General features: G+C 45.9%; 1 protein-coding gene across 1 annotated transcript in view; it reads left to right on the plus strand.

Annotated features, from left to right (window-relative positions):
* The window catches only part of LOC307088623 (sodium channel protein type 5 subunit alpha-like), a gene marked incomplete at both ends in the record, with an annotated part of 120,366 nt that overhangs the window by 20,761 nt on the left and 83,082 nt on the right, over positions 1-16,523 (plus strand). Inside the window, 4 exons of the mRNA XM_079754574.1 lie at positions 1,492-1,555; positions 14,870-15,011; positions 15,548-15,745; positions 16,061-16,231. Of these exons, the coding sequence (XP_079610700.1) occupies positions 1,492-1,555; positions 14,870-15,011; positions 15,548-15,745; positions 16,061-16,231 (575 nt within the window). The remainder of the gene's footprint in view (positions 1-1,491; positions 1,556-14,869; positions 15,012-15,547; positions 15,746-16,060; positions 16,232-16,523) is intronic.

The raw sequence follows: 16,523 nt of genomic DNA on the forward strand, positions 1-16,523 counted from the left end.
CCAACATAAAGTGGTTGATCGGGCCGCCATTGATTTCTCTTGGTTCCTACATGTAAAAAGACAAAATGATTATCAGTGTTCCCCAGTAGCTTCACTACTTGAAGCTAAGCTAGTAACTTACTACAATTCTCAGAAGCTTCAATATTTCCTGTATCAAGTATCTTTTCAGTAGCTTAACTCAAGTAGCTTGGCCGCAGAAGCTACTTTTCATGCAGTGTTTAGAACATTAAGGTTTCATACAAAAGGGTTATACCTACATTGGTCTGGAATACACGGTGACAGGGCTTATACTGATTATTATTTTATGCAGGCAGTAAGATATCTTGAGAATACAGTAGGACTTACTTTTGGTACAAGATGTGCCTGGCTAAATAACGTTGACTGCCTAAGCACGTTGGCGTTGTGAGCACCCACAGGCATCGTGCAGTTGATGTTCCAGAATCTATAAGGAATGATATCAGCACTTAGTAAGCGTTCACGATGCACGGACTGTACACCAACTAAATAAAGGTGTTTTGCCCAAACTTACGATACATGTCATCTACATGTCATCGGCCAACCAAACGAGGGCCAGCCTTGCTACAAAAATCTTTGTAGCAATCACTTGGCGGTAAAACTGGAATGTGGGTGCCATCGATGCACCCGATGGTTTGTGGGATGTTGAACTTCTGTTCGAATCGGCGTGCTATGCCGATGGCTTCTTCTGTCGTGGGCACCTTGATGTAGTTGTGGATGACCAACGACAGCATTTCTTCCTTGCAGAACATGTGCACAAACTTCTTTACAGTTGATTTGTGAATGCCGAATTGATTGGCCACAACCCTGTGTACAGAACAATGGCAACCCTCTTTTGGAGCGGTACCGGTGCACGAACGGTCACGTCCTCAGGCTTCATGACTCCTTCCATCATCCCACACAATTTGTTGAAGGACCTGCGGCTATTGACCAAGTTGCGAAGTCTGAACTAGTTGAAGTGTCAGAGAATGGGATTTATAATGGTAGTCATCCCATTGACTTCCATCATAAAAATAATCATTTAAAAGTTGAATATCTTAAAATCTTCAAAATATTTAAAATGTTGGTATTTCCAAGCTAATATGAACATTTTAAAAGTGGAATGAGTCTCTAGGTGAAGAATTGTGGAGTAGGGTCCCAAAATTTGAAGAGAATAATACAGAAGGAAAGAAAGAAAGAATAAAGTATTAGTGTGTATAATTTATATTCTTAGTATAAGTACTTTTTGCTGGCTAAGGTACGTTTTTTCAATATCATATGGCGGTGGTAAGAAATGGAAATTTAAATAAAAACAACACAAAAAAACCTAATAAACTAACAACTAACTCGGTTCCATGATAATCGAAAGGTAGTTTGGACAAGGATTAAAGCCAGCAGAACTTAATTTCGACCCAAAAATGCATTTAAATTGTATTCTAATCATCCATTTATCACACCTCCATTGAATAAATCGAAATAACAATTCTTGTTTTACAGACAACTTCTATAAAGTGGAAGGAGCCAAGGACGCGCTTATCTGTGGGAACAGCAGCGACGCCGGGTGAGTCTGCAGGGTGCACAGTGCTGAACACTCAGAAACACACTTCACCCTACACTCAGAATCACCCTCACAGAGGTCCTTACACTCAGTATCACCCTCACAGAGGCCCCTACACTCAGTATCACCCTCACAGAGGTCCTTACACTCAGGATCACCCTCACAGAGGCCCCTACACTCAGTATCACCCTCACAGAGGCCCCTACACTCAGTATCACCCTCACAGAGGCCCCTACACTCAGTATCACCCTCACAGAGGCCCCTACACTCAGACACACCCTCACAAAGGCCCCATACACTCAGACACACCCTCACAGAGGCCCCTACACTCAGTATCACCCTCACAGAGGTCCTTACACTCAGTATCACCCTCACAGAGGCCCCTACACTCAGTATCACCCTCACAGAGGCCCCTACACTCAGGATCACCCTCACAGAGGCCCCTACACTCAGTATCACCCTCACAGAGGCCCCTACACTCAGTATCACCCTCACAGAGGCCCCTACACTCAGTATCACCCTCACAGAGGTCCTTACACTCAGAATCACCCTCACAGAGGCCCCTACACTCAGTATCACCCTCACAGAGGCCCCTACACTCAGTATCACCCTCACAGAGGCCCCTACACTCAGTATCACCCTCACAGAGGCCCCTACACTCAGGATCACCCTCACAGAGGCCCCTACACTCAGGATCACCCTCACAGAGGCCCCTACACTCAGTATCACCCTCACAGAGGCCCCTACACTCAGGATCACCCTCACAGAGGCCCCTACCCTCAGAAACACCCTCACAGAGGCCCCTATACTCAGACACACCCTCACAGAGGCCCCTACACTCAGTATCACCCTCACAGAGGCCCCTGTACTCAGAATCCCCCTCACAGAGGCCCCTATACTCAGACACACCCTCACAGAGGCCCCTACACTCAGAAACACCCTCACAGAGGCCCCTACACTCAGACACACCCTCACAGAGGTACTTACACTCAGTATCACCCTCACAGAGGCCCCTACACTCAGAATCCCCCTCACAGAGGCCCCTACACTCAGTATCACCCTCACAGAGGCCCCTACACTCAGTATCACCCTCACAGAGGCCCCTACACTCAGAATCCCCCTCACAGAGGCCCCTACACTCAGACACACCCTCACAGAGGCCCCTACACTCAGACACACCCTCACAGAGGCCCCTACACTCAGAATCCCCCTTTAGGGCATTTAGCAGATGCTTTTATCCAAAGCGACTTACAACGGTTAATACATCGACACTCAGCTAAGAGGAGCCAGGGATCAAACTAGCAACCTACCGGTTAAACGTCAACCTGCTCTACCTCCTGAGCTAAGCCGACCCCACCGAAACAGCCTCACAGAGGCCCTTAAACTCAGAAACACTATCCTCAAAGGCCCCTACTATCAGAAACACCTTCTAGAGAGGCCCCTTGAATCAGAAACACCCTCCACTGAGGCCCCTTGCCTAGAGAACATCTGATGGCTTCTCTGCAGTCGTCATCGCCACTCACACACACACCTCACATTCAGAGCCAAGCCACATTTTTCATCCAGTAAAAGGACTGGTTGGTTGTCTGCAGTAGAGTTTCTGTATTGGGAAACCAAACAGACATCTGGTGCCAGTCAGGACCCCTCTGCTGGCCCAAACTGGGGGGGTATCGGGGAAACACAGACCTGAAAGTAGCCATCAGTGGAAATACTTTACGTTGTTGGACCGTGATCAGTGACCCCACTGGTATATGCACATAATGTAGGAGATTGCAGGCAAACAGCTGCAGAACTACAGCAGAGATGTTGTGGTGTCCCTAATGAGTCTTGTGGTTGACAGAGAGTGACGTCTCCTCCGCCAATGTTGGTGCAGACAGCGCAGGCGTTAATAGCGTTGTGTGACATGTGTCGCAACGGACGAGGATTTATGCTGACACATCGTCTGCTGTGAGCGGTGCAGCGTGGACACGCAACACGACCACACCATCACTCTGACAGTGCCATGCGTTTGGCGGTGTGTGCGTTCTGACATGGTAAGGTCTTAGAACTCGGTCTTTAAGTGCAGCAGAAGACGATCGGTCAGCAACAACAGTGCTTTACTCAAGACGGGCATGGAGGATTAAGTTTTAATTCTTAATCTGGGAGTTAACAGCACAGAGTGACTTGAAACTCTTCCAGAGTGAGTCAGGAAGGTTACCGGATAACGAGGAGAAACAAGCTAAATGGGCTATTGGGGGCTAAGAGAGACATGGGCTAAAGAAGCTAAAGCGAAACTGGCGTTGACGTCCTCCGAAGGCCGCGAGGAGAAGTCTGAATAAACTGTCTTAAGTGACAGTTGAGGGCGTAGGCGTACGCCATCGGGAGGATGGAGAAAGAAAGTGACGTTGGAAAAAGAGTACAGCAGTTTGAAATCAAATTTGAAAAAGTTTCCCCATTCAATAAGAATTTTACCCTGGGTTCACTGAAGCGTCTGCTAAAGCCCTCCATCCTGAACACGGACAGGACTGTGAGTTAAGGCCTGTGGAGAAACAGCAGCCCAAACAGACAAACAAGGAGGCTGATGAGAAGGGACAGGTCCCACTGAGCCTGGCCCGGCGCACCCTTGAGCGGCAGGTGACTCGCCGCGGGGGAGGGAGGCGGGGACAGAGGGGTTGCTGACTGGGGCCTAAAAGGTGAAAGGCCGCGCCAGCTTAAGGCGTGTCAAGGAGCTTGCCGCGCTGGGATGCTTGAGGTGCTTTACATGTCATGTCCTTACATGTTCCCGGGGAAAGACACCAAGACCTGCCTTGGCAGCTTGAAAACCTCTGCTGTGAGGCTTCTGTAGCCTTATCTGCATACATTCATTGGTTGTCCTTTGTTTGGTCTCTTGTAGAGCAGGTTGTGAGGGTTAGGCGGACCAACAGAGGAGAGGCAGGATGTGAACAGAGAAGCTGTTCTTTTGGGGAATATTACCTTTCACATTGTTTTCCAGTCTACTTTGGCTCATGTGATGTGAAGATTGTGTTTAAGTTTGTCCTTATTCACAATGATAATAAAAGAGCTGCAATCATATTTCACCCCACGTAGTAAGGTAGGTGTTTGGCCACTCTTTCTGGTTGTCTGAATAGAGGGAGCATAACAATGGAGAGTGAAAACCACACACAAAGAAGACCTGCGTATTGTGTCTAGACAAGGAGTGACAGAGAGAGGAAGAAGAGGAGGAGGATAAGGAAGTTGCCCTTAAGGTAAACTCTGGGCTCTCCGAGCTGTTCTGATCCACAGTGGAAACCTTTACTCTGCCTGAACTCGATGTTTATGATTTGTCTCTTTCCTGAATCAAACTAAAATCTGCTCCCGGACACTTTTCCAACCTGCCTCTCTTCAACAACCCCTTTAGAATTCCTCCTGATTATATGACCGTCTGTGTATGTTTGCTTCTACATACTGAAAGTGTGCGTGAGTACAATCTGTTGTGTTCCCATATGCCAAAGGGACACCTCTGATCTCCACGGTTTATATAAATATTCTGGAGACGTGCCAGGTGCATGCCAAGCATGTCTAAACAAATGGTTTGCACATGGTATTTGGAGCCTTGTTAAGGACCCTTGTTAAGGACCCTCGTTAAGGACCCTCATTAAGGACCTTGTCTCGTTATCGTAGCTCGTTAACATTCCTACTGGGACCCGTGAGGTCAGAGGAAGTGGTATGGAGAAGCCAAAACGAAAGAGCTAGTAAGTGTGTGAGACAGAAACACAAGGAGTTTGTGTTGATTTTGTGTACTTGTTGTGCTGTATACACAGGTAGGCCTCAGTGTAATGACCTGTCTATATGCTGCGTTACCACTATCAGGCCAATAAATGGACAGCATTTATAAAGCGCTTTTCTAACCATTGACCACCCAAAGCACTTTACAATATTGCCTCACACCATTCACGCACACATCCACACACCAACGGCGGAGTCGGCCATGCAAGGCGGCAGCCAGCTCGTCGGGAGCATTTAGGGTTAGGTGCCTTCCTCAAGGACACCTCAACACTCAGCATGGAGGAGCCGGGCATCTAACCAGCAACCTTCAGGTTACCAGCCATTTCTACCTCCTGAGCTACTGCTGCCCCAATACTCAGGGAGGCCTCAGTGTAATGACCTATCTATATGCTGCGTTACCACTATCAGGCCAATACTCAGGTAGGCCTCAGTGTAATGACCGGTCTCTATGCTGCGTTACCACTATCAGACCAATGCTCATGTAGGCCTCAGTGTAATGACCGGTCTCTATGCTGCGTTACCACTTTCAGGCCAATGCTCAGGTAGGCCTCAGTGTAATGACCTATCTATATGCTGCGTTACCACTATCAGGCCAATAGTCAGGTAGGCCTCAGTGTAATGACCGGTCTCTGTGCTGCGTTACCACTATCAGGCCAATGCTCAGGTAGGTCTCAGTGTAATGACCTGTCTATATGCTGCGTTACCACTATCAGGCCAATACTCAGGTAGGCCTCAGTGTAATGACCGGTCTCTATGCTGTTTTACCACTATCAGGCCAATATTCAGGTAGGACTCAGTGTAATGACCTGTCTATATGATGCGTTTTGGGTTAGGTTTAGTTATTATCTCCATTTTTTGTGTATTTTTTTCCGATTCACACAGTGTTTGCCAATGCAGGAGAACTCAGAGAACGGCCCACATATATGCTGCAATAGCACAACTCAGCTCATTTAGAATGGTCTCCTACGGTGGATATAGAAGTGCCACGGCAGGTGTTTTCCCTGTGTCTGTCCTACATTCATGCTCCATCATGTGGTTACCAATGTAGAAGTCCTCCCCTGTGTGTTTATCTCTCATCCTGCATCATTAGGGGAGAGGAAGAAGAGGAAAAGCCATTATCTGAACCTACGCCACCTTAATGTGGCTGATGCTGTTGATGATGCCACAGACTGGGTCTAACCTGCTTTGGGGAAGCAGTAAAACTTTATTCAGCTCATATGGCTTGTACACACTAGGGGTGTAACGGTACACTGAAGTCATGGTTCGGTTCATACCTTGGTTCAGACATCACAGTTCAGAACGAGTTCGGTACAATGAAGGGAAAAGAAAAAACAAAAATGCAGATGGCAATTATTTTTTATTGTACCATGTCTCAGGTTGTACTCTCAGGTTGAACCTGAGACATGAGAAGTGCGATTCTGTCGACCAATCAACGGACAACGTGTGTAGCTCAAACTTGCCAGCACCTTTTCAGTCAGTAACCAACGGAGGAGTACAGCGAGACGAGTACGGCTCAATATGGCTCAGTCCGAGTCACACCGACTTTTGGCGATGGAAACGAGATCCGTGCTGCACCTCAAGAACTTGCGTATCTAACATTAGTTCTGCATTACATTAATTAATTCGCACGCCAGTTTTATTTAATTTTATACTGTGTATTCTCTGTGTAAATCTATACACTGAACCGTGTCGTCCGTACCGATTCGGTTCAATACAAATACATGTATCGTATCGTTACACCCATAGTACAGACACATTTTATCTTCTTTATTTATTCACGCAATTCATAATAAATTGTACATAAAGACATAAATGTTACAGATAAAAACATTGCTCAGGCATGATCCAGCAATTTGGGTATGATGACAGTTCAAACAGCAGATTATGGATACACACAACACCATCTTCTCCAAATGGGGCGACTTCCAATAATTGAGGATATTGAGCAGTATTTGGCAAGTTGTTTTGCCCTTGCTTTTGTAAAGCCAACCATCCTGAGAAACCTAATGACAACCCATTGCCCATGTCCCAGGCAGCTGAAGATAAGTACCAGATATTGACATTTGTAGCCAAGGCCAGATATTTGTTGTGCAAGAGGGTGATATTTTACCAGCTGTGTTAAGTAAGCCTCCTCTAGACTTGAATCAAAACAGCATCCTACTTCCAGAAAGAAAACATTTATATTGTTCTCATCAATTATTGTAATATCAGGCCTGGTGGCATTTAAATTAGAGAACACAGACTTTTCTGCAAAGCACCTGGAAAACATTTGTTGTCTAACAGGACAATTTATATGCATTGACACTGTAGGCGAAAATAAGGATGGTCAACTCTTTGATATAATGTCCACAATTCTATCATGCCTGGATACATAAAGACCTTTGTAATAATGGCACCTGTTTAACATGTGTGACATGGATTTTCTTTTTTGCTCTTGTCCATGATTATAGTATACATAATAGTGAGTGGGAATCAGGATAATAAACTAACAAAGGGAAACAAGAGGAGCATAATTCAATGCATGGTGTCATGGCGTTAATCATCATTGACCTAGCTTTCCTTGTATAAATAGTTTGTTGTCATCAGGGTAGTTAGAGAGAAATATAGCGTGACCGACCTATGGGGGCGTGACTTTCCTGGAATACGCTCACTCCAATATCTTATATTCATCGGATGATGAATATAAGATATTAGCCTAAAGACAGGCTGGAGCCGGGGCCCGCCCACCGCTGGGGGCCGGGCCGGGGCCCACACCGTGGGTCTGCCATTTCTGCTTGTGTCCATGGGCTTCAAACTGTATACATGCGTGTAAACGCATAGGGATGTACCACCTGTTTGTGTGTGAGTGTGCTCAAATAGAAAGAGGAGAATAGAATATACCACACAAAGATGTTCAGGGGACGCGGGAATGACTGCACGTCCTTGCGCTGCACAGTATTTGTCAAATGTCATGTGTTTGTGTATTATTATGAGTATTTGTTAAATGTTGTGTGGATGTGTATCATTATGATTATTTGTTAAATGTCGTGTGTATGTGTATTTTTCTGAGTATTTGTAGAATGTCCTGTGTTTATGTATTTCTCCTCGTCATCACCTTGCGACGATTGCAGACGGATTGTGTCGTGGGACTCCAAACTGAAAGGTTGTGTGTTCGAAGCCCCAGTGTCTGAACAGTAAATAGGGCAGAGAGACGGCCCCTGTGGCCGCCCACTCCACTGAGCTGGGCTAGGGGTCACGGTAAACAGAGAAAAGGGGCTCAGATCACCTGAATATGGAGCGTCTGCTGAACATCAAACTCTCAGGACACACAGGACGTTGACTCAGGACAGGAAATTAATATTTATTTGGTGAAGCTTTATTGACACTGAATGAGCTGACATGGTTGCAGTTGTTGACATGAGGGAATGGTGAGCAATAGAGAGAGAGGGAGAGAGAGAGAGAGAGATTGAAAAATATATAAAATCTGTGTTTTGATTTAATGACTCTGGACACACAGACACCGGACCAACACACAGAGACACACAACAGACCATCAGACCAACAACACACAGAGTAATAACAGCAGACCAACAAAACACAGAGACACGATAACAGACCAACAACACACAGAGACACGACAACAGCCAACAACACACAGAGACACACAACAGACCAACAACACACAGAGACACAAAACAGACCAACAACACACAGAGACACGCAACAGACCAACAACACACAGAGACACACAACAGACAAACAACACACAGAAACACCACAACAGACCAACAACACATTAGACACAAAGACTACAGAGGGAGAAGAATGGAGGGTGACAGACTGGCAGGCAGACTGGTAGACAGTCAGGCAGATAGGCAGACAGACAGACTGGGGCTACCCCTTCCCGTCCGGGTCTATTTCAGAGTCCCAGTCATATTAAGTAATGGAGCCTCCCCCCTCTTAACACTTATTAGCCAGCCTACATCTCTCTCTCTCTCTCTCTCTCTCTCTCCTGAGTGTGTAGTTCTGTGTGTGTTTGTGTGTATCTGTGTGTCTTGTGTGTGTGTGTGTGTGTGTGTGTGTGTGTGTGTTTGTGTATGGATGCGTGTGTGTGTTTCTGTGCGTGTGTGTGTGTGTGTGTGTATGATTATGTAGGTATGTAGGGGTGTGTGTGTGTGTATGGATTGTGTGTGTGTGTGTCTGTTTAGATATTAAGAGTCATTAGTACATAGGTTTTGGGTATTGAAAGGTATCTGAAAGAAACAACCATTAATCACACAAACACAGTGATGTGCACACGCACACACAGGTACACACATGCACACGCACACACACACCCTCAGAGCCGCATGACGGATGAAAGGCTTGGTGTATGGCCAAAAGCTGTTCTCAGGGTGTGGCTATGATGAGATGCAAACTGCTAAGGCGAGGGGCTAATAGTTTGATGCTATTTGCAGAGGTGCTCTACGTGTGTCTGACATGACAGCAGGCCAGTGGGGAAGTATTCAAGCCGCCACTGCAGTCTGTCTGTCCTCCCCCCCACCCTACCTCTCCTTATCACTAAGGGCTCCCAAATGAGCTGCTGCAATGTTCACTTCAAGCAAAACAAGGGCTTTCTGTCACCATTACACATATTTAGTTGTGACGTGGTTGCGCCACCCAGCGCTTTGTGATGAGAGACGGAGGGCGTCTGTCTGTCTTACTGTTTGTCTGCTGGCCTGTCTGCCTGTTGGTCTGTCTATCTATCTGTCTGTCTGCTGGCTTGTCTGCCTGTCTGTCAGTCTCTCTGTCTGTCTGTCTGCCACTCTATTCTGTCCAGTATGGCATTGACGTCATCCTTGTATCAATAACAGGGACTAGAGATCAGATAATGCCGTATGATTTGGGTTGTGTTTGTGGACGGATCCGTCTGTATTAAGTCTCTCTTAGGTGACTCAGATGGAAAGTTCTCACACACACACTACACGTTACACAAACACACATGCACACACAGACACACCTAGTCTCTGTGAGATGTTGTTCTGTGTCCTGAGAGAGAGGGCACAAAACAATCTCCCTGGGCAACCAGCGCTGGGATACAGTTGCTATAGCGATGCTACATACTTCCTCCCAGAGTTTACCTGAGAGTTATACTTAGAGCCCTGTGTCTGTGTGTGTGTGTGTGTGTGTGTGTGTGTGTGTGTGTGTGTGTGTCTGCGTGTGTGTGTCTGCGTGTGTGTGCTTATGTGTCTGTTTCTGCGTATGCGTTTCTGTGTGCATGTCTGTGTGTCTGTGCCTATGTGCGTCTGCTGGTGTGTTTTTGCATCTATGTGTGCATGTGTTTTTCTGGCGTGTGCATGTGTGTGTGTGTGTGTGTGAGTGTGTGTGTGTGTGTGTGTGTGTGTGTTTTGTGGGGTTTGTTTGTGTGTGCAATTGCGTGTGTGTTTGTGTGTGTCTGCAGGCTTGTGTGTGTAGTTGAGTTTCTAAGGAGGTCAAGTGAAACAAACTGCATGAGAGTGAGTACTTGAAGTGACCGAACACACACGTCACATGCACTGTGTCAAGCATCGCACTAAGATGCACACACAATACAAAACACTCACAGAAACACACACACACACACCGTTTCTTCTCCCCTTTTCTTCAGCCTCCCTTTCTCTCTCCCTCGAACACACACACACACACACACACATACACACACACACACACACACACACACACACACACACACACAGTCAAAAAGACACACACAGACAGCCTGCTTATCATAGGCACTCAACACACCCTGTGCTCAGCATGCCAGGGCGGTGATCTCCCTGCCCAGGGAGGGCTATGGACGGGGACAGAGACACCCGCCAGGACTTTGTATGGAAGGGAGGAGACAAAGGAAGATGTACATCAGATTAGCTCGCTGTACATTTGGTCCATCTGTGTTGGTTTGTACGGTAATAGGTTGAAACATCTGCAATGTCCCAAGTATGTTTTGTAGACGTGTGTGTGTGTTTGAGCAGCAGGATATGAAACCAGCCTCATTCTACAATCAGTTTTTGCTATCCACATTGGGTTCAGTGCAATGCTTCAACAGTTTTTTGACATGTGTGAATGGATTAGAAGTGTTTTTTATATAAAAAGAATATAAAAAATGAGTAGTGGCTTTCCTTTCAGCCAATTGGGATGTCTGCTTCACCACGTACAGTGATGTGTGGATGTGCTGCTCCCAGATTACTGCTCAGAGTTTTAAAACACATTTAACTTAGCTGAAGAGCGTTGACTCCGTATTTGTTGAGGAAGTGTGTATTGCACAATGCTAATTAGTTTCAGTTCAGTTCATCAGATTTGCAGTGAATATCATAGATCAATATGTATATTACTACTAGCACTGCTAATTAATGTTTCAATTAAACCAATTAATTCAAACTTATTTTCCGGTAAATGCCTGTAATGTTTGTGACGTGAGGTCACCTATTATAGTTTGATGGGTGATGCCAAGGACCGTGACATCATAACAACACTTTAGTACTATAATAAATGGCTGTCAAGGGTTTTTCATAGACACAAGTAATATTGTAATACAACAAACGCATTCATCATTTATTTTATCTACAGCCAAGCTCTATCTAAATAAGTGGATTAATATTACCCACAACAATAGGCTATTAAAGTCAGGTAAAAATATGCACTCCTATTATTCAAATCAAATTGTAGATGCCTGATATTTGTTTTATTTGTCTGCCTTTGGATGTGTCACTGTGGCATTAACGTGAGCGTTACATAAAACCCCTTTCTGTTGCAGCGTCTCTGTGATTTATAAACAGCAGCACTGCACAGCAGCTCTGTGTTGTGGTACTGTGCTAGGGTCAGTGCTAGGCTTGTGTTGATAATGTATATCGTGACTAGGCTGCTGACCTCATTCAGAAGTTAGGGTGTGTGTGTGTGTGTGTGTGTCCTCATGTGGGTGCCTTTGACTATTGGTCTACTCATCGACATTTAAAAACCTGTATCAATAAACAAGGCCAATGTAATCACATAAACAAAAATGTGTGTGTGTGTGTGAGTAAATATGCACGTGGAATTGCACATGGGCATGCGTGTGTGTGGGTCCATGTGCAGGTGTGTGTGCACCTGGGTGTGAGTCCATTTGCACGTGTATGTGCACGTGGGCGTGTGTGTGAGTCCATGTGCACGTGTATAGGCACGTGAGCGTGCAGTGGGTTCAGATCTCATTACGTGTGTGTTGCAGAACTGGATGTGATATGTTATGAATGTGGAACATCATCTGAAGTCAGTCTCATCCCGCGTGACAAAGGCTGTCTCCACGGTGACGCCGGGGGTAGGTGTTGCCAGGCGACGCTGATGACACTAGTCATGTGACTAAGATCACTCTCTGGTCATGTGACTGAGGTCATGTGACTGAGCACACGCTCCGGTCATGTGACTAAGATCCCTTTCTGGTCATGTGACTTAGGTCATGTGACTGAGATCACTCTCTTGCCATGTGATTGAGATAACTCTAGTCAAGTTACTGAGATCACTCTGGTCATGTGACTGAGGTAACGTGACTGAGCACTCTGGTCATGTGACTGAGCACTCTCTAAGTCATGTGACTGAGACCACTCTCTGGTCATGTGACTGAGGTCACTTTCTGGTCATGTGACTGAGGTCACTTTCTGGTCATCTGCCTAAGGTAACTCTCTGGTCATGTGACTGAGCTCATGTGACTGAGGGAGGCTGCAGGCGGCTTGAGCTTAACTGACAAACTCTACAACAACACAACACTCACTCAATGTTCATTCACATGGACAGAGAGTAGGACACACGGTAAGACAGAAAGATAGCAAGCCAAATAGACAGGATGTCTTCAACTGTCAATAATGTATTCTTGCATCGACTTTTTTCCATTTCTACTCCACATCTTGTGTGTGTGGACATATATTCAGTATTATTAAGCAGTTTTATTCTTGTTTATTTGTCATTTTTTCTAATGTTGAATACTACCGACTTCCCTGTCTATTGTTAGTCTTATATCACCTCTCATCTCATGGGAATCTACAGAAACCTATATTCATTCACTGAAGCTCTTTGTACACCTATTCCATACATCCATTCGTCAATGCGTCCTTACGTCCATAAGTCCATACGTCTATACGTCCATACATCTATATGTCCATATGTCCAAACATCCATACCATCTATTCCATCTATATGTCTATACGATACGTCCATGCGTTGGGGTGGAAATTCCGGACTGCGTCAATTGTTTTCTGTGTAAACTGTGTAGAATAAAGAGTCATCCGAACTTATAACAATTATGGTCATATTTTTGGGTAATAACGGTACAATAACACACAAACAATGATGCAACACAACAATAAACAATTAAACAAACATACAATACAGTAATCCAAGATCTCAGATGGGAGTTAACCCTGCCTCATTCTATTAGCTTAGCAAGGAGAAGTCCACTGCATTGGCTAAAGACAGGAGTGCTTATTGGCATTGCAGGGCAGCTGTGCCCCCCAATAAAACTAAAAGCATTTGTTAGCCGTATGATAATCTTTCGATTGATCCTCCTCAAGGTGTCATAAAGGTGGGGGTCGCAGCCGTGCCTTATCAGTTGGAACCCTGGCCTGTCCCTTCTTCCCCCGGGGGGTCAGGAGAACAGCCTTTGAACACATCCCCTGAAGGGTTTCACTGAAAACAGGCACATTCCAACACATTTAAAGACACAGAAGATGAAAACAGATATTTCCCATCACAGTGTCTATATGTCTATACGTAAATATGCCTCTCTGTCTCTATGTCTCTATGTCTATACTTCTATACGTCTATACTTCCATACGTCCATAGCTCTTTACGTCGATACGTTAATATGTCTCTATGTCTCTATTTCTATACATCTATAGGTCTATACATCTGTACTTCCGTGCGTCTATACGTCTAAATGTCTCTATGTCTTTATGTCTGTGTGTGTGTGTGTGTGTGTGTGTGTGTGTGTGTGTGTGTGTGTCCATACGTCTACATGCATGGACCTCCTGGACCTTAATCTACGCACTTATTGTATGTGTACATTCTGGCACTTAAAAATAGTACTTAGTTGTATAGCATCTTATCGAGCTATCTTTGTTATATAAAGGGAAAGGGTTACCCTAACAAATGTTAGTGCTTGGCACTTTTTCCCTATGAACATCCTTACTGTACCAACAGCAATACATTGTTTCTCTTTCTTCTGACAAATGTACCTGTAAGTCGCTCTTGTAAGCGTCTGCTGAATGCCCTGTGTGTAAATGTAAGTGTACATGTCTAAATGTCTACATGTATGTGTGTGTGTGTGTGTGTGTGTGTGTTTACATGTCTACATGTTTACATGTGTGTGTGTGTGTGTGTCTACATGTCTACATGTGTGTTTGTGTCTACATGTCTTTGTGTGTGTGTGTGTGTGTGTGTGTCTACATGTCTACATGTGTGTTTGTGTCTACACGTCTTCGTGTGTGTGTGTGTGTGTGTGTGTGTCTACATGTCTACATGTCTACATGTGTGTTTGTGTCTACATGTCTTCGTGTGTGTGTTTGTGTGTGTGTGTGTGTGTGTCTACATGTTTACGTGTGTGTGTTGCAGGCGGTGCCCTGACGGGTTCGAGTGCCTGAAGGCGGGCAGGAACCCCAACTACGGCTACACCAGCTTCGACACCTTCGGCTGGGCCTTCCTGTCCCTGTTCCGCCTGATGACGCAGGACTACTGGGAGAACCTCTACCACCAGGTGGCGGCTCCTTTACTGGGGAGTGTGTGTGTGGATACTGGGTGTGTCTGTGTGTGTGTGTGTGTGTGTGTGTGTGTGTGTGTGTGTGTGTGTGTGTGCGCGCGTGTGCGTGTGTGTGTGTCTGAGTTCATGTGTTTATCTGAGTGTGTGTTTATCTGTGTGTGTGTGTGTGTGTGTGTGTGTGTGTGTGTGTGTGTGCGTGTGTGCGTGTGTGTGTGTCTGAGTTCATGTGTTTATCTGAGTGTGTGTTTATCTGTGTGTGTGTGTGTGTGTGTGTGTGTGTGTGTGTGTGTGTGTGTGTGTGTGTGTGTGTGTGTGTGCGCGTGTGCGTGTGTGTGTGTCTGAGTTCATGTGTTTATCTGTGTGTGTGTGTGTGTGTGTCTGTGTGTGTGTGTGTGTGTGTGTGTGTGTGTGTGTGTGTGTGTGCGCGCGTGTGCGTGTGTGTTTATCTGTGTGTGTGTGTGTGTGTGTGTGTGTGTGTGTGTGTGTGTGTGTGTGTGTGTGTGTGTGTGTGTGTGTGTGGGCCCGTCCCCCAGACCCTGCGCTCAGCAGGAAAGACCTACATGGTGTTCTTTGTGGTGGTGATCTTCCTGGGTTCCTTCTACCTGGTGAACCTCATCCTGGCCGTGGTTGCCATGGCCTATGAGGAGCAGAACCAGGCCACCATTGCTGAGGCCTGGCAGAAAGAGCAGGAGTTCCAGCTTGCTATGGAGAGCCTCAAGAAGGAGCAACAGGTGAGCTCCAGGTTATTAACCATCAGACTCTCTGATACCAAGGGGTCGTCTCTCTCATGGCACTAGGAGCCCAATCAAGATGGTTTGTTACTCATAGTTTGATTTGATGCTTTGATTGTTCTCAGTCTCAATTTTCAGTGTGCTGAAGTACTTAATGTAAATGTTTAATTTATGTTGTTGCTAAATGAAATCCAAAGGAAATGAAAATCATCAACAAAATGGTTATAAGCAAACATAGGCCTAAAGACTGCATTGCGCTAAATGTGGCGTCATCATACATCTTGGACTACATACTCTTTTCTACCTGTTGCCTAGAAAACTCTAGACACAGACTCAATGATGTCACCGGAAACCTCCCCCTTTGGGCCCCCATTTGACGAAATGGAGGAGAGGAGGCGAAGTCAGGGCCTGCTGGGCGTGACCAACTTGGAGGGCAACCTATCAGAGGAGAAGCTGCTCCAGCTCGACACACTAGAGGGGGAAAAGGTAGGAAAGAGTGTCAATGTTTTCTAATCCTGTTCAAAGCAGGAAGTGGATCCTTATGTTGATATTAAGACTCCTCTCCCCTCCTCTCATATCTCCTCTCCTCATCTTCCTTCATCTCCTCTCTCCTCCTCTCTTCTCCTCTCGTCTCCCCTCTCTTCTTTCCACTCTCCACTCCCCTCCTCTCCTCCCCTCCTCTCCTCTCCCTCTTCTCCTTTCCTCTCCTCCCCTCCTCCTCTCTCCCGTCCTCTCTCCTCTCATCCCCTCCTCTTCCTTCCTCCCCTCTCCTTTCCCC

The sequence above is a fragment of the Pollachius pollachius genome (genome assembly GCF_949987615.1).
Source record: "Pollachius pollachius genome assembly, chromosome: 17".
Lineage (NCBI taxonomy): Eukaryota > Metazoa > Chordata > Actinopteri > Gadiformes > Gadidae > Pollachius > Pollachius pollachius.